Source organism: Dioscorea cayenensis, chromosome 9 (genome assembly GCF_009730915.1).
Source record: "Dioscorea cayenensis subsp. rotundata cultivar TDr96_F1 chromosome 9, TDr96_F1_v2_PseudoChromosome.rev07_lg8_w22 25.fasta, whole genome shotgun sequence".
NCBI classification, from domain to species: domain Eukaryota; kingdom Viridiplantae; phylum Streptophyta; class Magnoliopsida; order Dioscoreales; family Dioscoreaceae; genus Dioscorea; species Dioscorea cayenensis.
Genome location: NC_052479.1, coordinates 526,053 through 549,476, shown reverse-complemented (window position 1 = coordinate 549,476; position 23,424 = coordinate 526,053). Strand labels below are relative to the sequence as shown.

General features: G+C 29.6%; 2 protein-coding genes across 2 annotated transcripts; both read left to right on the top strand.

The window, feature by feature from the left end:
* Window positions 1-4,058: 4,058 nt before the first annotated feature.
* On the top strand, window positions 4,059-6,562 carry LOC120269362 (wall-associated receptor kinase-like 20). The gene is made up of 2 exons (XM_039276700.1): window positions 4,059-4,908; window positions 5,233-6,562. Exons 1-2 carry the CDS (start codon window positions 4,116-4,118, stop codon window positions 6,351-6,353), a joined length of 1,914 nt encoding a protein of 637 aa, XP_039132634.1. The 5' UTR covers window positions 4,059-4,115; the 3' UTR covers window positions 6,354-6,562.
* A 6,331-nt stretch (window positions 6,563-12,893) lies between these two features.
* LOC120268308 (probable mannose-1-phosphate guanylyltransferase 1) lies at window positions 12,894-15,860 on the top strand. The gene is made up of 5 exons (XM_039275754.1): window positions 12,894-13,039; window positions 13,868-14,001; window positions 14,572-14,634; window positions 14,716-14,955; window positions 15,027-15,860. Exons 2-5 carry the CDS (start codon window positions 13,891-13,893, stop codon window positions 15,696-15,698), a joined length of 1,086 nt encoding a protein of 361 aa, XP_039131688.1. The 5' UTR covers window positions 12,894-13,039; window positions 13,868-13,890; the 3' UTR covers window positions 15,699-15,860.
* Window positions 15,861-23,424: the final 7,564 nt, after the last annotated feature.

Sequence of the window (23,424 nt, the reverse complement as noted above, 5' to 3'; positions counted from 1 at the left end):
TCATTTGGGCTATTATTTGGAGTATGGGGAAATGAAGTAATAGACAAGAAAACAAATGAAAATGATGGCTTAATTAATTAGAAAGCCTACGCCAATGACCATGTGGTCTATTGGCATCGGCTCCCTTATATAAGGTGTTTGTCTTGAGTGTCGAGCGTGGTTCCCTGAGTTCGATCCCCATTTCACGCAAGGTGAAGACACAATTCGGTGGTGAGCGTGCCTTCCCCATATGTTCATCCATGGGTTTCAGCGTTTGTCGTCTTTCTCAACATTAGAAAGCCTACCTTCATTGTATATGTATGTATGTATATATGTATGTAAATGAGCTAGCGCCTTTTATAATCCACGGACATCAATAGGGGCCATAAGATCAACATCCAACGCCCCCCTCCTCCTCCTCCTCCTACTCCTCCTCCTCCTCCCATGACCTCATTTGAAATTCTGACCCCACCAATCCCCTCTCATGTTTTCTCTTTTTTTATTTCCTTTTTATTTTTCATCATTTGCAGATATTTATACATGTTCACAAATAATGTCTGATGTATTATACATATTCACATCTTATAAACCATCTACGGATGTCAATAGAGAACATTGCCCATATATATATATATATATATATTAATACGTATTATATAATAGTTAAAATAAATGATAATTTACACATGAGCATGAGTCATGCTGATTGAAACATATCATGTAAACGAAAATTGTTAGATTATAAAATGTTATTTGTTCATAAAAAATTAAAAGCATGAATGTTAATCAATTAAGTTGACCATATGGATATGAATAAAAAGAAAGATAAGGTGGCAAGTTAGCTTTGATGTCCGCCACTTTTCACAAGTAATCATCTTGAATGACGAACAAAGACATGGCTATTGAGCTAGTGACATTGACTTTATGTCCTTCATTTAATTGTTAAGAATATATATTTTTGAAAATTTTATATTCATCTCATTTTTATATTTTATTTTTCAATGCTTTGAAACAGTTACAAGTACAAACCCCTTATGATTTTTTTTTAAATAATTTTTGAACAATATTTGTTGTTTTTAGATTTTTATAAATTTTTTAAAATTTGAGGCATAGCATAAGTAACTAAGTAAGATTATAATTCCAAATAAACTTAAATTTAAAAAAAAATACTTATGATGTGACTCAACTTTTTTTTTTAAAAAAAATCTATATAAATATTTGTCTTTTTCAAATTGGTTAAAAAATAACTATCTCATTGATGATACTTCATTTATTTAGATGGTTTAAAAATAAATAAATGCAATACAGCTGCATGCGTTGACAGCAACTAAAAAACATCTCATTCTTCGAGAAAACTATAAAATTCTAATCTTATAAAAAAATTACTAAGAAAATTATACCAAAGAACTAGTCAGAGGGAGGCATTATATGTGGTAGACATCTTTATAAAATCATATTTATTAAGTGCATTTCTTGTCAAACAATTTTTTGTGCATATATCTCATATGATAAAATAAAATAAAATGATCCTTGACCATGTAAATATATAAATAGATAATACTATATTTTGAGGGCATATTTTTTAAAATAAAATCAATAAATCACTGGTTTATTGAATATTTTTTCGGATATAATATATATAATTTTTTTCGCCGATGAGTGTTTGTGCTGTATGGTTGGTATTTCATAATAAAGAGAAAAGATTAAGAAAGAATGAGATTGGTTAATTATTTTTTTATTTTTATTATTATTATTTTTTGCATAGTCTTAGTTTTAGTTAATTCTAGTTATTATTTTTAATTATATTATTTTTAAAAAATAGATATACATAGATAAGGTATTAACTATGTATAGTGTGGGCCGGTTATGAGTTGTCAAATTAATTGACCCAAAGAAATTTGGACTAGTCTGTTTTGACTAGATAGGGTTAAAAATTAACCCGTCCTTTTTTAATATGGTGTTTGATGACCTAGTTTGTTTGATACTATATGTAAATAAAATAAATTATAGAAACAAACTAAATGTCAAACAAAATAAAATTTAAATTACAAAATAAGCATTATTCCGTTTCATAAGTTATGCATATAGATTAAAGTGGAGCTAGAAATGGGGAAGTGTAACTTCGAAACCCCAGTTTTTTTTTTAATCCTTTTATTATTATTTTTATTGTTTATAATAAAACATTTTTATTACAAATAAATAAGTTAATTTAAAAAAAATCAGCATGTTAAATAATTATACATCAAAGCCCAACAAATATCATATAACCTTACCCATTATGAAATGATGAGTTAAAAACTTCCATCTTTTCCAAAATTTTCACTTAAATAGTAAATCCAATTTGTAAAACCTTATCCATATGAAGTTGAAATGTACCAGAATTCCAAAGCAGTGTTTGACAGTAAAACAGTGGAGGCCTGCAGCTTATCAATCAGGGTCACATCTACTTGTTTCTGTCAAAGTTTTGTTAATATTTTAATTAAAAAGAAATTAGATATTCAACAATATGTCCAAAACAAGATGTTAATTGTCATCTTTGATCTTGACCTTTGCATCTTAGCCATTGGATTTTATGTGTTAGTGTTTGGCACCATCAAAATTTATTTCTTATTTAGTTATTTAATCACTTAAAAAAATTTTAAAAGTTGTCAATTTAACTATTCGAGATTTTTTTTATAAAATAAATAATTAAAACTGAGTCACAGGTTATATTTTTTTAATTAAAAACTCGATAAACATAATAACTTATGGATTATATATGAAATAAAAATTGATAATACTCTGTTTATTTTCATTTGATAACACAAAATTAAATTGTAAGTCTGAACTCACACTGAGAACTGTATCGATTGGGCTAATACCACTAATTTATCAGCCTATATACACCCATGGGCTTTTGTACACCTAATTCACACCACTGTAATCTCATTTGCTCATCTTTCATATCTAATGTTTTTCTAATTTAAAAAATTAAATTCTTTCAATTAAAAAAAAATTAAAGAAAATAAATTAGCAAGTGCGAGACAGCTAATTAATTAATTTAAAAACATGAGATGCCGGATGCGGACATACCTTATTGAGCGACCAATCAATCAATTAATTAATACACACAAATAAATATTTTAAAAATAATAAAAATAATAAATACACATCATCACATCGTTGTACCAGTAACGTCACGGATTTTCAATGGGAACTCAACTTTATTGTGGCAACAAAAGTCAAACACATTGATTAATAGTCAACACGTGACCGCACCCATTAGTCAACGTGCAAGAGAGTCAAAGAATGTATAACAAGATATTAATCAAACTCATTCATTTTCTTTTGCAAATATTAGTGTTGCTCCATATTAATCTCCTATCACTTAAATTATTTACTAATTTATTATCATAAAATTATTACTAAAAAAATAATTATATATTTAAACAAAATTTTAGTTATTTTAAAATTTAATATTTTTATCATTTCATATTAACTGTAACATTTTAATTATTTGTTATTTTTAAAAATTCTACAAATATTAATTATGTTTTTAATTAATATATATATATATTTAAAAATAAATAAATAAATAAACCACATGCATTAAAAAGAAAAAACACAAATAAACAAAGCACCAGAGTGCCAACACCAAGAATGAAAAATCAAACTTAAGACACATCAAAAACCACAAAAAAATAATAAAAAACCACTAGAAAGACAGACCTCTCCTAAGGCAAAAATACATCCAAACCATTAGCCTTCGCTTTGAGAAGAATCCAGATCATAAAAAGTGTATACATTAATAAAATAAAAATATAATATCATAAATTATATTTTAATTTTTAATAGTTTTAATGACAATATTAATATTTTAAAAAAAGAAAGTGTATAAAATGTGAAAGGAAAAAGGCAATTAATTGACCAACAAAAATCACAAATTGGGGATGATAAATGATAATCTTGACATTAATGTCACTAAAATCTCAATCAATTAAATATTTCCATTAATTATATAATAAATGTCTATAAATATATAATATTTCCATTTTTTTTTTAAAAAAAAAAAGTCAACAAAGACACACCCAACAACCCACCATCTCCATCTCCATTAAAACTCGTCTCCTTTCTCAGAACCTCACCAAGCTTCATCAATGGCGGAACTCCACCATCTCCACCTCCTTCTCCTTCTCCTTCTCTCCCTCTTCTCTCCCATTCCAAGCTCTGCCCAGCCCTGCGGAAACATCACAGTCCCTTACCCACTAAGCACGGAGACCAATTGCGGCGATCCTTCCTACAAAGTTCGTTGCGACAATTCATCAAACACCTTGTTGTTCGACTCAAGGAATGGCTCCTCCTACACCATCACCTCCATCAACGCCGAATCGCAGCGTCTCATCATCCGCCCGGCGGCTTTCCAGTCTCCGACCACCTGCGCCACCACCGATCTCGCCGATCAAGGCATCCAACTCGATCCCTCTCTCCCCTTCAACGTCACAAGCAGCAACACCATCATGCTCCTCAATTGCACCCAACGTCTCCTTCTCTCCCCTCTCAATTGCTCCTCCACTTCACCGTGCCACGCCTTCATTAACTCCAACGCGGAAGCTGCATCTTGCCGGCGATCTTCGATTTGTTGTACTTTCCGGGCCGGGGGTTCATCGACGTCGTACTCCGTTCGCACTAGTGGGACTGGTTGCAGTGCTTATCGGAGCTTTGTGAATCTCGATACTGGATCGACGCCGGTGGCGAATTGGGAGAAGAGCGCTGGAGTGGAGCTCCAGTGGGCGTCGCCGAGGGAGCCGGTGTGCAAATCTCAGTCGGACTGTGAAGCGGGAGTGAACGCGACGTGCAAGGTTGATCCGGCGACCAACGGCGGAGCAACACGTCGCTGCTTTTGCGTCGCCGGTCTTCACTGGGATCCCTTCTCCGGCACTTGCGCCACTGGTGAGATCTCTTTCATCTTTTTGTTCACTTTGTTTTTACTCAACTTTGACCAGTGATGTGTTTCACCAAATAAATTTTAAATTTATTTATTTAATTTATAATAGATATGTTTTTTATAAGAGAATAAAAATAAAAATACTCTAGAAGTGGTTTTCAATTTAATTTAATTTAATTTAATTTAATTTTTTTAAAAAAATTATTATAGTATAAAATAAATACCTCAATGTATATAAAAATTTTATGTAAAAAATTTTAAATGAAATTGAATAAAATTGATTAGAAAATAACCCATGCTCATCACCTGTTTGTGAAAATGCTTTGCAGACCCACAGCCAGATTCCGACAACTCCACAAACCACGCCGCATTGATCGCCGGACTAGTCTCCGGATTAGTAGTAGCAATCTTGATTATCATTTCCGGAATCCTTCTCTACCGGCGGCAACAACGAATCCGAGAAGCAAAAGAAAGACTACAAAAGGAAAGAGAAGACATCCTCAACGCCAACAACACCAGTGGCCGCTCCGCCAAGAACTTCACCGGCAAAGAAATCAAGAAAGCAACCTCAAACTTCTCCCGTGACAATCTCCTCGGCATCGGCGGCTTCGGCGAAGTCTTCAAGGGCGTGCTGGAAGATAGCACACCAGTAGCCGTGAAATGCGCGAAGCTCGGCAACACAAAGTCCACCGATCAAGTCCTAAACGAAGTGCGAATCCTGTCACAAGTGAACCACAAGGGACTCGTTCGCTTGCTCGGCTGCTGCGTTGAGCTTGAGCAACCACTCATGGTCTATGAGTTCATACCCAATGGAACACTCTACGAGCATTTGCATGGACTACGCGGAGGTGCTGGTAAGCTCTCATGGAGACACCGGCTTGTCATTGCTCGGCAAACGGCCGAAGGCCTTGCTTACTTGCATTCTTCGGCGGTGCCACCGATATATCACCGTGACGTGAAGTCGAGCAACATACTCTTGGATGAGAAGATGAATGCTAAAGTTTCAGATTTTGGGCTGTCACGTTTGGCCGAGACAGACGTGAGCCATGTTTCAACGTGTGCGCAGGGGACGTTGGGGTATTTAGACCCGGAGTATTATAGGAACTATCAGTTGACTGATAAGAGTGATGTGTATAGTTATGGAGTGGTGTTGTTGGAGTTGTTGACTAGTCAAAAGGCTATAGATTTTTGTAGAGGTGCAGAGGATGTGAACTTGGCTGTTTATGTGGGGAGAATGGTGGAGGAGGAGAGGTTGATGGAGGTGGTGGAGGAGGGGTTGAAGAATGGGGCTAGTCAAGTGGAGTTGGATACTATGAAGGCTTTGGGGTTCTTGGCTATGGGTTGTTTGGAAGAGAAAAGGCAGAATAGGCCTTCTATGAAGGAGGTGGCTGAGGAGATTGAGTATATTATGAACATTGAGGCTGGTGCTGGTGCTGGTGCTGGTGTGTAAGTATGGTGTTTTTTGTTTTTGGGTTTATGAGTTTGTGTTAATGTGTTGGCTGTGTTTAATATATATATATATATATATATATATGTCTAGTGGTTGTTTTAATACATAGAATGTTTTAGTGGATAATTTTGATGTTTTGTTATGTCAGGGTGTTTTTCTGAATGTAATTTTGGAGAAGGATTGTAATGAATACAACTGTTTTATTATCATGCTTGGGTATGTATAGGTTGAAGTTTTTTTTATTTAATATGGATAAACTATAATTTTAATGAATGAAAAACAAATAAGAGACGTGTAAGGTTGAAGGTTTTTCCATCATGTTGTTTTCAGATGAAAATTACTAATATATATTTTATATATTGTTCTTATCCCTAAAAATCATCTCATCCAAATTTTTTTGAAGGAACATTTGCCCATTTTGTATTGGTTGGGCAATTTGTTTTTCTAATTTTTTTACATATATACATCAAGCAAATTTTATTATTTGCGTACATGCCATCGAACTTTTTAAAATTAATTTGTAGTAATTAACATGCATTATTTTTTTAAACTTAGTACTGTATAATGTTGATATTAAATATTAAGATCATATAAATAAGTAATTATTCTATAATATTTTGTTAATATGTTGTATAGTTATATATTATTAAGAGTATATATATACATCTGGTTTACTAACCACACTTAACAAAACAAGGGTTCTAATATGATGAGGTTGAAAAATATTATGCAAAAATGTTTTATAATATAACTGGATTGAACTAATTAGTGAGTAAGATATTGAAAAATTATAGTAAAAGACTTAATTTTGTATGGTATATCAGTAATATAAATATATAAATACCTGGAGGAAAAAAAATCCATAATTATAGAAATATTATATTATTTTATTATGTTGAAAACTCAACTTTTTAGAAGAGAAACAAAATCGCTACCATCTAGCTGTTGTGCTGATTAAATAAAGCATAATTAAATCTTTTTTTAATAAAAAAATTTTTTTATCTTTGAAAATAAAATATTATTATTTTATAAAAATGATTTTTAAATCTCAATTAAATTTCATAAGTTTTGTGGTCAGAGGTTTAACTTTACATTACACGTGATTGTGAGAATGTTTAAGGCAAATAACTTTTCTTTTCGGTGAAAATACAGGGTAAATAATTCAAACAAACAATGCTCTTTAAAATAGATTTTAACAATTGAACTTTTTATTAAAAATACAATTTTTAGTTTTAAATTAAAGTTATCTTCAGTTTTTTTCCCCTAAGCTTAATTATTTGATTTATTTCTTATACTGTAAGCCAAAATTTCTATTAAATTTATAGTTTTTTAGCTTTACAAAGTGCTAAGCCAACAATTATCTAAATTTTTTATCTAAATTTTTTTTTTAAGGTGAAGGTTTCAACAGAAGTACGTGGGTTTAAATTCAAAGTTTTTTTTAAAAGTTAAAAGTGGATAAATAATACAACAGAAACAAACAACGATAGTAAAAAAACAAAAATAAAACAACAAAAATCATATAGACCAGACAAATAACAGAAACCAACAAAATAGATGGACAATATAAACCAAAAAGCCAAATGGATAACAGACAACGAAAACCAAAAAGGCCAAACAAAATAACAGACAAAAACAAAAATCAAAAGATCAGATGGACAACTAAAAACAAAAGACCAAGAGACATGCACTCTGACAACAAAATAGACAATTGAAAACCAAAAGATCAGGGAGATGAAACAATTGAGTAATATACTGTGTTTATATTCAAAGTTAAAGGTTCAAGTGACGGCTTTTATTAAGAATTAAATGGTAGGGAAATTAGCTAGAATGCCTACCTTTCTTCAAAGAAATAAATTAGTATGGTTGCTTAGTATTGGCCAGAGTATTGGTCTGTTTTTATTCAGGATTGATGTCATTATTTCATTACTTATCCAAACAATCTGAATGTCTTTGTATATACAACTAACACGATCATTATTCTATATATATATATATATATATATTGGTTTTTAAATTTTAACAATATAAATTTTTTATTTATTTTAAAAGATAATTATCATCCCTCTATTATCTTCTTTTTGTTCATTTTATTCTATATACTTTTAAAATGTTTAATAAAATGTATAATTCTTTTACCCATTTTATTAAATTTTATTATTATTTTAATTTTTAAAAATAACAAAATATTAATGTCGCAATACTTAATAAGCTTTACAAGCTATGTCATCCCCACTTGTTCTACAACTCACATAATTTGAAAAAATAAAAAAATAAAAAAATAATAATAATAATAAAAATTTGTTTTGAGCTTATATTCATCAATCATTGTTACTATTTTAAAATAAATACACTAAAATGAATAATAAGATTGAATTTAGGTCACCTATTAATACACATTGTTTACATTTTAACTTTTTATTAAAAAAATACTATTTTTTTTAAATTAAAGTTATTTTCATTTTTATTTTCCCTAAATCTAATTATTTCTTATAATGTAAGCCAAAATCTCTATTAAATTTATAGTTTTTAAGCTTTACAAGTGCAAAGCCAACAATTATCTAAGAATTTGTTTTTAAGGTCAAGGTTTCAACAGAAGTACTTGGGTTTAAATTCAAATATTATTTTTAAAGTTAAAAGCGGATAAATAATGCAACAGAAACAAACAACAACAGTAAAAAAATAAAAAATAAAATAACAGAAATCATATAGACCAGACGAATAACATAAACCAACAAAGTAGATGGACAACAGAAACCAAATGGCTAAATGGATTACAGACAACAGAAACCAAAAAATCAAAAAAGATAACCGACAACATAAAACAAAAGACCAAGCGAATAACAGAAATAAAAAATACCAAACAGATAAAACAAAAATTAAAATATCAGATAGACAACTAAAAACAAAAGGCCAAGGAGACATGCACTCTGACAACAAAATAGACAATAGAAAACCAAAAATCAGGGTGGTGAAACAGTTGAGTAATTTACAGTGTTTATATTCAAAGTCAAAGGTTCAATTGACGGCTTTTATTAAGAATTAAATGGTAGGGAAGTTAGCTAGAATGTCTACCTTGCTTCAAAGAAATAAATTAGTTTGGTTGCTTAGCATTGGCCAGAGTATTGGCCTGTTTTTATTCAGGGTTGATGCCATTCTTTCATTACTTCTTATCCAAACAATCTGAATGTTATATATATATATATATATATATATATTTGGTTTTTAAATTTTAACAATTTAAATTTTTAATTATTTTAAAAGATAATTATCATCCCTCTATTATCTTCTTTTTGTTCATTTTATTCTATATACTTTTAAAATGTTTAATAAAATGTATAATTCTTTTGCCCATTTTATTAAATTTTATTATTTTTAAATTTTTAAAAATAACAAAATATTAATGTCGCAATACTTAATAAGCTCTATAAGCTATGTCATTCCCACTTGTTCTACAACTCACATAATTTGATATAATAATAATAATTTGTTTTGAGCTTATATTCATCAATCATTGTAACTATTTTAAAATAAATACACTAAAATGAATAAAAAGATTGAATTTAAGCCACCTATTAATACACATTGTTTACTTTTTTAAATATAGGTGTGCATAATTTTTTTTTTAACAGAATAGATAAATTATAAATTTATTTAATAATAGAAAAAAATTAAATACATATATAGAAATATAATAGATGAGTGGAAGCGAAAGACCTACAATTATGTGTAGTCTCAACTCCAAGAGATGTCATATATAAATATTATTAAATGCAAATAATAGAATAGCATAAGTAACTTTAAATGCAAATCAAGGTGTAAAAAAAAAATTAAATTACACACAAACATGGCCTAAATGTTATGATGGAAAGGAACATTAAATTCCATAGGAATTACCATTATTCCTATGAAAATTAATAGTATAGGAATTGCACACAAACATGGCCCAAATGTTATGATTAGAAGGAACATGAAAAAAGGAAAATACCATTGATTAGAGTCATTAAACATTATTAATTGGATTAAGATCCTACAAGCATTGGGGCAATGGGTTTGGTTGGCTCACACACCCTTTATCCATTCAAATTTAATAATCATTTTCTTTAAATTATAAACGATTATTTAATATCATAATCTTCAAGCATTTCAGGATAAATTGTTTATTTTTTTTAATGCAACTCACACAAAATCACAGTATTTTGGATGAAAATTTAAGATAAATTGGTTAAATTAACGGTTCAATAAAAAAAATTATTTCTTTGAAAATAAAATATTATTTTTTTTATAAAAATGATTTTTAAATTTCAATTAAATTTCGTAAGTTTTGTGTTCAGAAGTTTAATTTTACATTACACGTGATTGTGAGAATGTTTAAGGCAAATAATTTTTTTTGGGGTGAAAATACAAAGTAAATAATTAAAACAAACAATGTTCTTTAAAATAGTTTTTAACATTTTAATTTTTTATTAAAAAATACAATTTTTAGTTTTAAAATTAAAGTTATCTTGAGTTTTTTTCCCCTAAACCTAATTATTTCTTATACTGTAAGCTAAAATCACTATTAGATTTATGGCTTTTTAAGCTTTACAAGTGCTTGTGTTTAAATTCAAAAGTTTTTTTAAGGGGATAAAACAGAAATAAACAATAACAATAAAAAAAGTGAAAATAAAACAACAAAAATCACAAAGATTTGATGAACAAACCAAAAGACCAGACGGATAACAAACAATATAAAACAAAAGACGAAAAATCAGAAACCAAAAAACCAGACAAATAACAGACAACATAAAACAAAAGACCAAAAATCAGAAACCAAAAGACTAGACGGATAACAGACAACATAAAAAAAAAAGACCATAAATCAAAAGGACCACATAGACAACAGAAAAAAAAAAATATAGACAGACAACAAAATCCAATAAATTAGATGAACAATTAAAAATAAAAAATCAGAAAAATATGTACTCTGATAACAAGATAGACAATAGAAAACCAAAGTCTAGGGAGGCGAAATAGTTGTGTTGGTGAAATCTAATGTGTTTATATTGAAAGTCAAAGGTTCAAGTGATAGCTTTTCTTAAGAATTAAATGGTACGGAAGTTGGGTAGAATGCCTACCTTGCTTCAAAGAAATAAATTAGTTTGGTTACTTAGCATTAGCCAGAGTATTTAGTTAGTCTTCAGTTTGGTGTGTTTTTATTCAGGATTGATGTCATTCTTTCATCACTTCTTATCCAAGCAATCTGAATGTCTTTGTATTCACAACTAAAATGATCATTATTATATATATATATATATTTTGGTTTTTAAATTTTATCAATTTAAATTTTTATTTATTTTAAAACATAATTATAATCCCTCTATTATCTTCTTTTTGTTCATTTTATTCTATATACTTTTAATATGTTAAATAAAATGTATAATTCTTTTACCAATTTTATTGATTTTTTTTTTAATTTTTAAAAATAATAAAATATTAATGTCGCAATACTTAATAAGCTTTATAAGCTATATCATCCCTACCTGCTCTACAACTCACATAATTTGAAAAAAATAATAATAATTTGTTTTGAGCTTATATTCATCATTGTAACTATTTTAAAATAAATACACTAAAATAAATAAAAAGATAAAATATAAACATAAAATTTTGAAAATACGAAAATTGAAACCAATATTGTGGCAAACCATATGATTGAATTTAAGCAACCTATTATTACACATTGTTTATTTTTAAATATAGGTGTGCATAATTTTTTTTAATAGAATAGATAAATTATAAATTTATTAAATAATAAAAAAAATAAAAATATATATAGAAATATAACAGATGAGTGGAAACGATTGACCAACAACCATGTGCAGTCTCAATTTCAAGAGATGACATATATAAATATTATTAAATGTAAATAATAGAATACCATAAGTAACTCTAAATGCAAATCAAAGATATTAATAATATAAACAAAATACAATAAATGTTATGATGAGAAGGAACATGAAAAGGAAAATACCATTGATTAGACTCATTAGACATTATTAAATGGATGAAGATCCTACAAGCATTGGGGCTCATGGGTTTGGTTGGTACACATTAAAGTTTCATCCTTTATCCATTCAAATCCAATAATCATTTTCTTTAAATTATAAATAATTATTTAATATCATAATCTTCAAGCATTTTCAGGATAAAATTGTTTATATTTTTAATACAACTCACACAAATTCACAGTATTTTGAGATGAAAATTTAAGATAATTTGGTTAAATCAACGGTTCAATAAAAAAAAAATTAAAATTTTTTTAAAAAATGAGGCATTATTAGTTGATTCCTCCTCTAATTAAATTTATTTATTTAAGATATTAAAACAAATAAATGTATCAAATCCAGAGACTGAACTACATCAAAATGACTAATAATTAAATTTGACAATATTATTTTGAAAAAATAAAAAAATAAAAAAAGGGTTTTTTTTTAAATATATATATATGATATATATAAATAAATAAGAACCAGTGTCTTCTAAATAAAGATGGTGATCATGGCTGGCTTCTCTTCGCGGAACGATTCCAGAGAGAAAGACGAGGGTTTTGAATCCTTGGTCTCCTCCTCGTCATCCTTGATCTCTCCGATCTGGCGACCAGGAGAGCTCGGGACTCCGGTGGCCGGCGGCGTTCAACCTCTTCTCTGGTATTTCCCGCGCTTTGAACCCTTTGTTTTGTGATTTTTCTCAGGATTTGTGAACTCTTTGGAATGATCTGAGATGATGATGAGGATGCCGCATTTGGGATTGGTATCAATGTTCTTCTCGTGTTTGAACTTTCCTTTGGATTTCCCTTTTGTTGACACCTGTTTCCGTTTTGTTTTTGGGTTATTTGCTTGATTATTATTATTATTATTTTAGTTGAATGTTATTGAAATTTGAATGTATGGATGAAATCTTGGCATTAAAAGTTCAATCTTGAGTTTGAGTACACCAATTTTATTAAATTTGGGTTGTTTTAATGAATGCTGCTATCATTATTTAGGGGGAAATCATGTTGATGCTTATCAAGATGGACTTTTGGTTTTATTTTCATTGACTTGAAGATTTGGCAGGACATATCAATAACTTGAAATTACTGCATTGAGATGTGAATTGAATTCTCAATCAAATCCAAAAATATATTTTATTTGTATATCCAATTCCATTGTTTTACTTAGAGATGAATTGTGGAAACCAGCCTGTGGTTTTGCTGGAAAGCATGGATGCACAGCAAGTATAACTATGAGGAACATAAAGACAAGTTTCTTTAGGTCACTTTTGATGTTTTGAAGACACCTGTTGGTTCCTCAATGTTTATCCTGTGCTTCATCTTCTATAAATCCCCCCATTGATTTCCTTTCTTGCTACTCAAGGTTTCCTGCATTCCTAATCTTTTCCTTTCTAGATCCTCAGTAGGATACTCTGTTGCCATTTTTGCTAGTAGGTTCCTTTTATTTCTTAATATCTGATGTTTTCTGTTGTTTGGTTAACAGGGGAAGGAGTTTCTTGAGCCATCATGAAGGCAGAGATACTTGTTGGAGGGTTTGGGACTCGCTTGCGTCCATTGACACTCAGTGTGCCGAAGCCACTGGTTGAGTTTGGTAACAAGCCTATGATCCAGCATCAGGTATTAGCTCCTCACATCCATGATTTGGTGCATTTCTGTGGAAAAGATTGTGTTGGCTTTAAACATCCATGGCTTCAATCGATTGAAGCGTTGCCATTCTGTCTCGGCTTTTATTTAATCGTCTGTTCTCTCGGATTTTATTAAAATCGTCTGTTCTCTCGGCTTTTATTAAAATCGTCTATTCTCTCGGCTTTTATTAGATCGTCTACTCTTCTGCATCTTTCCTTGCAATTCTTTTGGCTTTTACTAAAATCATCTATTTACTCGGCTTTTGTTAGATCACCTGCTCTTCTGCATCTTTCCTTGCAGGAATTTATCGGTTTTGTAGGTTAGATCTTTAAATCCTACAATTTGGTGAGCGGCTTTATTCCGACTTACTCTGTGGAATTACAAAATTTTCAACATAATTCGAAACAAATAGATCTTATAGATCTTCATCAATGATCTTTCATTTACAGATCCTAATTTATCGCTGCTAGTTTTAGCATAAATTTGACTTGTACTGATGGATCTTTTGTTGAAGCATCACAATTAAATCTAAAAATGGGTTTTCTTCACAAATTTGATCAGATCGAAGCATTGAAAGAAGTTGGAGTGACAGAAGTTATCCTCGGCATCAACTATCAGCCTGAGGTAAAATCATGACTCTCCGCATCGAATTTCACCAATGTATATCCAATTCTGTAAGCTTTAACCAAGTTACTATTTCCTCAGGTAATGCTCAACTTTCTGAACGAGTTTCAGGATAAGATCGGTATTAAAATCACTTGCTGTCAAGAGACTGAGCCATTGGGAACAGCTGGCCCCCTGGCTCTAGCCAGAGATAAGTTACTCGATGGTTCGGGAGAGCCCTTTTTTGTCCTCAACAGTGATGTCATCAGCGAATACCCTTTCAAGAAACTCATCCAGTTCCATAGATCCCATGGCGGTGAAGCTACAATTATGGTAACAAAGGTATACTTCTATTATCACTAATTTTCTTTTCCTACATTTGCGATGTAGTAGATAATTCTCTTGCTGAACAGGTCAATGAGCCATCCAAATATGGTGTTGTGGTTATGGACGAAGAAACTGGGAAGGTAGAAAGGTTTGTTGAGAAACCACAGACTTTTGTTGGCAACAAGATCAATGCAGGCATCTATCTGTTGAATCCATCAGTTTTGGACCGCATTGAACCAAAGCCTACATCAATTGAGAAAGAGACCTTCCCTCAAATTGCAGCTGAAGGAAAGCTATTTGCAATGGTCCTTCCCGGATTCTGGATGGACATAGGTCAGCCAAAGGACTACATTGCAGGCCTCAAGCTCTACCTGAATTCTCTAAGAAAGAAATCATCTTTGAAACTAGCAAAGGGTTCTCATATTATCGGTAATGTGATAATAGATGAAACTGCAGTGATAGGAGCCGGATGCCTAATTGGACCAGATGTTGCTATCGGTCCCGGCTGTGTGATAGAATCAGGGGTAAGGATCTCAAAGTGCACTGTGATGCAAGGTGTTCGTATCAAGAAGCACGCATGCATTTCCAGCAGCATCATCGGGTGGCATTCGACAGTGGGGCAGTGGGCGCGCATTGAGAACATGACCATCCTTGGCGAAGATGTTCATGTATGCGATGAGATATACAGCAATGGAGGTGTTGTTCTTCCTCACAAGGAGATCAAATCTAGCATCCTTAAACCTGAGATAGTCATGTGATCATGGTTAAAAATTGGAGACTATTTTAAATTAGTGTTGTGTTTGTGAGTTTATCTTGAGTTACAAGTTTGTTCCTAGATATGTAGGCTTGTTGTTTGTTTTAAAAGTTTAAAAGACCTTGTGTGTTCATAAATCTTGGTGAATAATAAATAATTTATATTATATTATTTTGTTACATGAAAAAATTAAGAGTTAAAATTTATTAACATCTCATCTTTTTGCTTGAACAAGATGTTGAAGTGATGAGGTCTGTAATGGAGTTATAAATGGAATCTTTTATTGATTAGATGGTATTTGTTTTTAGGGTGAAATAAGTTTTGTAAATAGCACTGTTTTATACATGTTAATTATAAGACTTATTTTAAATCATTGTAATATTGAGATGAAATGACCATCAATATATCAATTGGAATCCGATAAAATTATAACATGACAGGATTTGAATTTTCCATAATAGAAAATTATCTAAGTCTGATTTGAATCACATCACCTTAAAGATATATAGTTTTGATAATAAATAGAAAAACAATAAAACAAAAAAGTTAAGATTCTAAAGCTTTTGATAATATAAAAGCATTGTAACTGCTTATGTAATATTACTAGGTGTCATGCATAATAAATATATATTAAAATTGTATGAGGTTAAAGTATTAAGAGAGATTTATAAGAATCTAAAGATATAAATGAAGAAGATGTAAAAAGAAATGAATCAAGAAAAAGGAGAGGTTGAGATTTATGTATATATTTTTGGAAGCATATTTAAGGTGAAGAATATAAGCGAAAAGTAGGCCTTATGTTATTAGTGTCATATTCTCTCTTTTTTATTTTATTTTTTATTTTTAAGAAAAACTATAGAATATACAGTAAAAGATTAAAGACTATGGACAAGTTATGGTCCTTATGGATCGCAGGAGATTCAACCTTATGGCTAAAACAAATCAGTGATTTACAAAGCTTAAAATAATATACTACACCTTCCATATTTGGGATAGAGTAGGATGTTATCTTAGATATATATTCATATTATATTAATTAAGTCTTTTATTTCTTTGTATTCTATATTTTTATTTTATTTTTAATATAGTATCATTCCCGAATAATTCAAACCTCAGCCCTCCTTGTAATTAATAAATTTCAAACATTACATGTTGAAAAAACTGAAAATTAAAATAAACAAGTAATTTTTTTATTTTTTAATTTTGAAAGAGTGAATAAACAACATTCATTTAATTAAGTTAAAAGAAAAGTTACAAAAGAAGTATGGAGGGAGAACAAAAACATGAACAACATAGGTAAAACTACATATAGAAAAAAATTATTCTTATTTTGTCAATTGTTTGTGAATTTGATCTCCTGCGAACTTGATTTTAATTTTATTTAGAGTTAATTTAGTTCTTAATTAGTATTTATGTTTGAATAGAATGTCTATGACACAAGAGGTGAAGGGTCATTGGAAGTGAGTTTCTTTGTTTATAACGACAAGTTTGGTTTTTGATTCTTGATTAATTCTTCGTTTGTGGTGGGTATATAAAGACTTGTTCTTAAGCAAATTATGATAAATAGTATATACTAGATGAATGTTAAATATAAGATAATTGTCGTGCAAATATTGTGGCATTTTCTTTGTAGTACCGCAAATATTTAGCATCTTGGACATAGCGTCTTCATTTTTCAAGAATATGTTGTTATTCTCCATCCAATAATTACCCATTTTTCTCTTAGTTAGTAAATCCTTAATTTCATTATATAAAATATATTTTTTTTGATAAATATGAAAATGATATATATAGGGGCATATACATAAACTGAGAATTAACTCGCATTCACAACTGAAAACTCATTACCATCATTTCGACTAACAGAATTTGAACTTAGGATTCTTAAATTTTCACATTAATACTTTATATATGCAGTTGCGGTTATAAACCCATTGGAAATCATGAATAATATTTAGGTTAAATTATATATATTCTAATAAAAAAGAAAAAATTATATAATATTTTATATTAAGATGATAATAAAGTATAAACATGAGAATGACAAGGCTTTGGTGGCACTTTATGTCACTTGACTTGGTGCAATTTTGCATTTGGCCAATTAGCCAAATGGGAATGGACTTTGGGTCGTTTAAGTTAATTATAAAAGGGCTATTCAAACAATACTTGTAGCTTTATAAATTTTAAGTAAATGTTTGAGTTTTGTTAAAAATAAAACTAAATTTTATCTGACTATTTTTATTTATTTCTTAGAACTTTGTTGAAATTCTAGAAGAGAATTTCATGGTAGTAATATCATAAAAAAACTGAGTTACATTTATCAATAAAAGACCATATTTATTATATTTTTAAGTAGATGAGTAAAGCTGATAACATTTTAAAATATATTTAATTAATTATCAACTACACAATTTAATTTACTAACTGCAAGACTTTTTTAAGTGAGATATATATTCTGTTCTCATGTATCAATTACTGTTAAATTAATTGATATATATTGAATTATTTATTTATTTATTTAAATTATACTCACATTTTATAAGATGTTAGATTTTTTTTTATTTGTTGTTTGTTTGCCTTTAAATTTTTTTTTCCTGTGTAATTTATTAATAAAATATTAATTTTTACAGTTTATTATATTTTAATGTCGTTAATAATAAATAAATAAATTATAGTGGATGATATATATTATTTCATTTTTTTCTCCCAAATAATAACATTTTTTTCTATAAATGTGTAGGAGTAGAAAATATATTTGAGAGTAGATTCTTGAAATAGTAACGTAATAAACCAAATGCTACATGCTAAATGTAAAATTAGAATAGATTCTGGAAATAATAGTGTGATAAACCAAATGCTACATGCTAAATGATAAATTGGAATAGATTCTTGAAAAAAATAGCAAGCTAAATTATATGCTACTTGCTAAAAAAAAAATCAGAATAGATTCTTGAAATTGTCACCGGATAAACCTAAATGAATAATAAATAATAAGATGGGAAAAAAATATTTTTTTTTAAATCACATAAAAATTAATAAGCTTTGTACCTAAACAAATAATATTGCAATAGGTTGAGAATGGATTTGTGAAATTACATTAAATAAACTTTATGCAAAATGAAAAAATGGCAATATATAAGCTATAAGAATAGATTTGTGAAATTATTACAGAATAAATTTTATATAACATTTTAAGATTTAGAACATTATTTTAAAAATATTAAAATGGAAAATAATAATACACTAATCGTCCAATATTATTCATCAGATTCCTATATATATATATATATATATATATTGATTAAACATATCCCATCTCCATCTTGAAGATGCTAAATTTTTATTTCCTGATTTTGAAAGCGATAATCACAACATTAAATAAATATTTTGAACTTACGTTAATTAAGCAATAATTAAAATTCATCTTCACTGCTATTCATCCAATATATCATCCACCAAATTAATTAATTCAAAGCACAACCGTCAAGTTAATTAATTAATTTCAATCATCCCACACATAGAAACCAAAAATTTGCTCAAACAAGCAAATTATAATTAAATACATGCATGCACGACGTTGAACAAGCTTAATTATCATGGTTTCATGACAAATTTTACATACAAACAGCTTTAAATCAGAAAGATGAAGACACACGTACACATTATATATACATCAACTTTCTTGATTTATTTATAATCAAACCAAACAAAAACATAGAAACATACATGTATTAAATTAAGCTCAACCTTAATATATAGTATGGTGAAAACATGCGTTGGTAGATAGTTTTGAGGAAACTATGCATCATTGGGATCAGCTGGCATCCATGTCGATTATCTTTATTATTAACTTTTACAGTAGTGGGACTACTGCCAGTATAGTGATAGGCATTAACTATATACTTAATTTGTATGCTTTGGAAGCTGAATAGTAATTATACTTTGTACGTCTGTAATTAAAATCACTGTCATCATACTCTCTATACAACTTTGGTTGCGGAGCTGAGTAGAAATTCAAATTGTTATAAAAACCTCTGCCATCATTCTCTCCATATGACTTTGGTTGCAGAGATGAGTAGTAACCATACCTTCTACATCTGCCATTAGAACCACTACTACCAGGATATAATATTGTATAATCTTTATTGTGAAATCTATCATGACCATAATTACGATAGTCATTATCATTATCATAATCATAATCATAATCATAATCATAATCATAATCAGTAAGAGGAGATGGCTGAGCTGAGAAGTAATTCTTCCAGAATGGTTGTAAGTGTGGATAAAGATCGGAATAGAAGGAAGAAGGAAGAGAAGGCAGTAGAATACCGGGTTCTGAAGTAGGTGTAAGAGATGTAGAGGGCCCAATCAGCATGGACGTCAACTCTGGACTCTAAGGCCAACGACCAAATAGTTTATTGGTATATGGGGTCGTCAATAGAGTTCTTCACCGAGTGGTGAGAGTTCGATTCTCAGCTGATGACACATTTTTGGGAGATGTGAGAGGTGGTTGTGTGCGGGTGGTTCCATTGTCCATGTGTGTGCGGGTCCTGCCCCTACTTGCTCCACCGAAGCTTATGCACGCTCCTGACGGTTTACTAGGGGCCTTCGGGCTGTCTATTCCTCTTGTCAAAAAAAAAAAAACTATGGACTCCAAGGTGTAAAAAGAATAGCGCTTGGGAGGCATGTCACATAACTCACACTTGGAAATGATCATGTCGTTGTAGTTAGTATAGAAGATGGCTCTGTACTGGTACTGCTTGATTTCATCCATGAAGTTTAGCTGCTTTGGGTAGTCCATTGACATAATTATTATTTTAAGTCAGTACTATACTTTGATCCCTTTGATGATCTTTTTTTATATATGCAAAGCTAGCTAGCTAACTTCTTTGATTTGTTTCCCTTATCTTGGTATTTCTCTAGCTTAATTTGGAAAGAAATGTGTGCTTGCACCCACTAAGACTGCCACTTTATTCTTTTTCTTGATATATGGTGGGAACCATGTATATATCTTGATTTCTTGATTCTTGATTCTTTTCACAAAGACCACAGCTATAAATTCTTGATTCTTTCTAGCAAAAATGCATGAATTGTTCTTGTTTTGCTGTTGGAATAAAAGCGTGGTTCATCCATTTTTTTCAAAATAATAATAATAATAATACATGAAACATGCACCATGTGAAATCAAGGAGCCGCTCTAAGAGTAGGATTCAAACTTTCCTTCATCGAGTCTGGGCGAAAGAATTTTCAACCATTGAGTCATTAGGGAAATAAAATTATTCTTTCAACCATTGAGTCATGAGGGAAATAAAATATCAATTATTCAGTTAATGAAACCATGCCTTCTAATTTTGATCAGATGTTGAAGTCATCGTAACGTGGGTAAGGGAGTTATATATATATGTGTGTATATGTATGTATGTAATCTTGTATTGGCTGGTTGGTTGGTCATGGGTTTTGGCTGTTCTTGGTGATTAGATATACCCTATTATTATTATTATTATTATTATTTTAAACATATATAATTATAATGAGTAAGGGGAGATGGTTGAGCTGAGCTGTAAGTATTCATGCATGGGTACCCATGCATGGCAGGCATGCCACGCATAACTAGCTCGAACTGGGAAAAGTACATGTTGTTAAAAATAACAAGCAGGATGGAGCTGTACTGCATGTTTCGATCCATGACGTACGCTTACATAGCTCCTCCCTTGGGCATGCAGTTATCCATTAACATATATCTTTGAAGTTGAGTTGGTTTTAGACTCTGAACATCTTCTTAATTATGCTTCTTAATTTGCTTTAATTGTTCCTCTTGCCTTCATAATTGGTCACAGAGATTGACTTGGTATTTGATGTGGGCTAGTACAACGTACCCCACTATAATAAGACTTGCACTTTAATTGTTCCTGATGGTACGGCAACCAAGCATGCATGCATGTTTCTTGATGCTAATTCTTGATTTCTTCTCACAAACATGAAACATGCACCATGTGAAATAGAGGGGCCGGCCGCCAAATTAAGAGTAAGATTCGAACTCTTAATCATTGAGTCAAGGGAGGAAATTTACTTTCAATCATTGATTTATTAGAGAAATAAAATATCAATTATCCGTTTGGTAATGAACATATGATTTATCTATTTTTTTTTAAATATCAATTATGAACTGTTTTCAAGGGGGGTAACGGCAACATAAATGAAATGGTCATTTTTTTAGCCTTCTAATTTTGAAAGTCGTTGGCCTAATTCAATAATTATTTATTATAATAAATTAAAATTTTAATAGTTAATTAATATCATATGATCTCGAATAACTTTTCAAAATTTAGAATAATAAAATAAGGTTTTGAATGTTTAATTTTTTAAATTAGTCAAAAATTAATTAGTCAAAAATAATATTAAAATGTTTTGACTTTTCTAACTTAATTTTTATTTTAAAAAAAGTTGATTTTTTTTTTAATCTCGTGTTATGTTTGTAATTAGATATACAGCTTTGGAGGTGATGTTTTTCTTTTTTACAAAGTGATTAAATACAACTTTTCTTTTTATGTCTCTGTCCTTGGTTTTTCTTTTTTTTTTTGGGTTTTGTAAAACTCATCATGAGTGAGGTTTTTAATCAGTATTCATTGCTTTGTTCTGTTGCTTTTTCTTTTCAGGTTTGTACTGTTTCTTCTATTTTTCTTCAATAAAATTGTGTTTATCCATTTTTATTTTTATTTTTAAAAACCATCAAGATATCAATTGGGATTCCATGGATATATATATCATAGCACTGAGAGGATTCCAATTTTTCATAGTAGGTAATTATCAAAGTCTGATTTGAGTGACATCTCCTAAAAGATGATTTTGATAATAGAAAGAACTGTAGGAAAAAAGATAACACATTAGAAAAGAAAATCAAGAATCTAAAGCTTTTGATAGAATAAAAGTGTTGTAATTGCTTATGTGATATCATTAAGGGCCATGCATAAATATATGTTAGAATCGTATGAGATTTACAAATATTAAAAAAGAGATTTATAAGAATATATATATATATATATATATATATATATATATATATGAAGAAGAAACAAAGATAAGAATCGAAATAAAGGAGAGGTTGAGACTTATATATGAAGCCGGGGGAGAATATGTGAGAAAAGTATATATATATATATATATATATATATGTGAGACTTATATATGTTATCTTAGATATTCATGTTATATATATTAGGCATTTTCCCCCTTGTTTTTTGTTTTTACATTTTTATTTTATACTTAATACAATATCATTCACCAAACTTATTCAAAACTTAGGCCTCCAAGTAATTAATTAATTAATTAATTTCAAACAACACAGAGAATCATTTTTGTAGAAAAGTGACTAAACCCCATTTATTAAGATAAAAGAAAGATCTTAGAGGAACACACATGTTTTACAAACATAGGGAAAAAATAGAAATATAAAGTCTACTGATAGTATAAATACAATATATTAAAGCTAACTATAGAAAATTATTTGTATTTTGTTAAACTATTCATGAATTTGACTTCCTCTGAACTTGATTTTAATTTTATTTGGAGCCAAGTCCGGTTCTTACTTAGTATTTATGTTTGAACCGAGTGTTTGTTCATGATGGCAAGCTTGATTCTTGATTCTTGAGTCTTCATTAAAGGATAAAGGCTTGATTTTATCTTAAATTTATAAGATGTGTATATTTTAAGACTTTGATAACTATTTT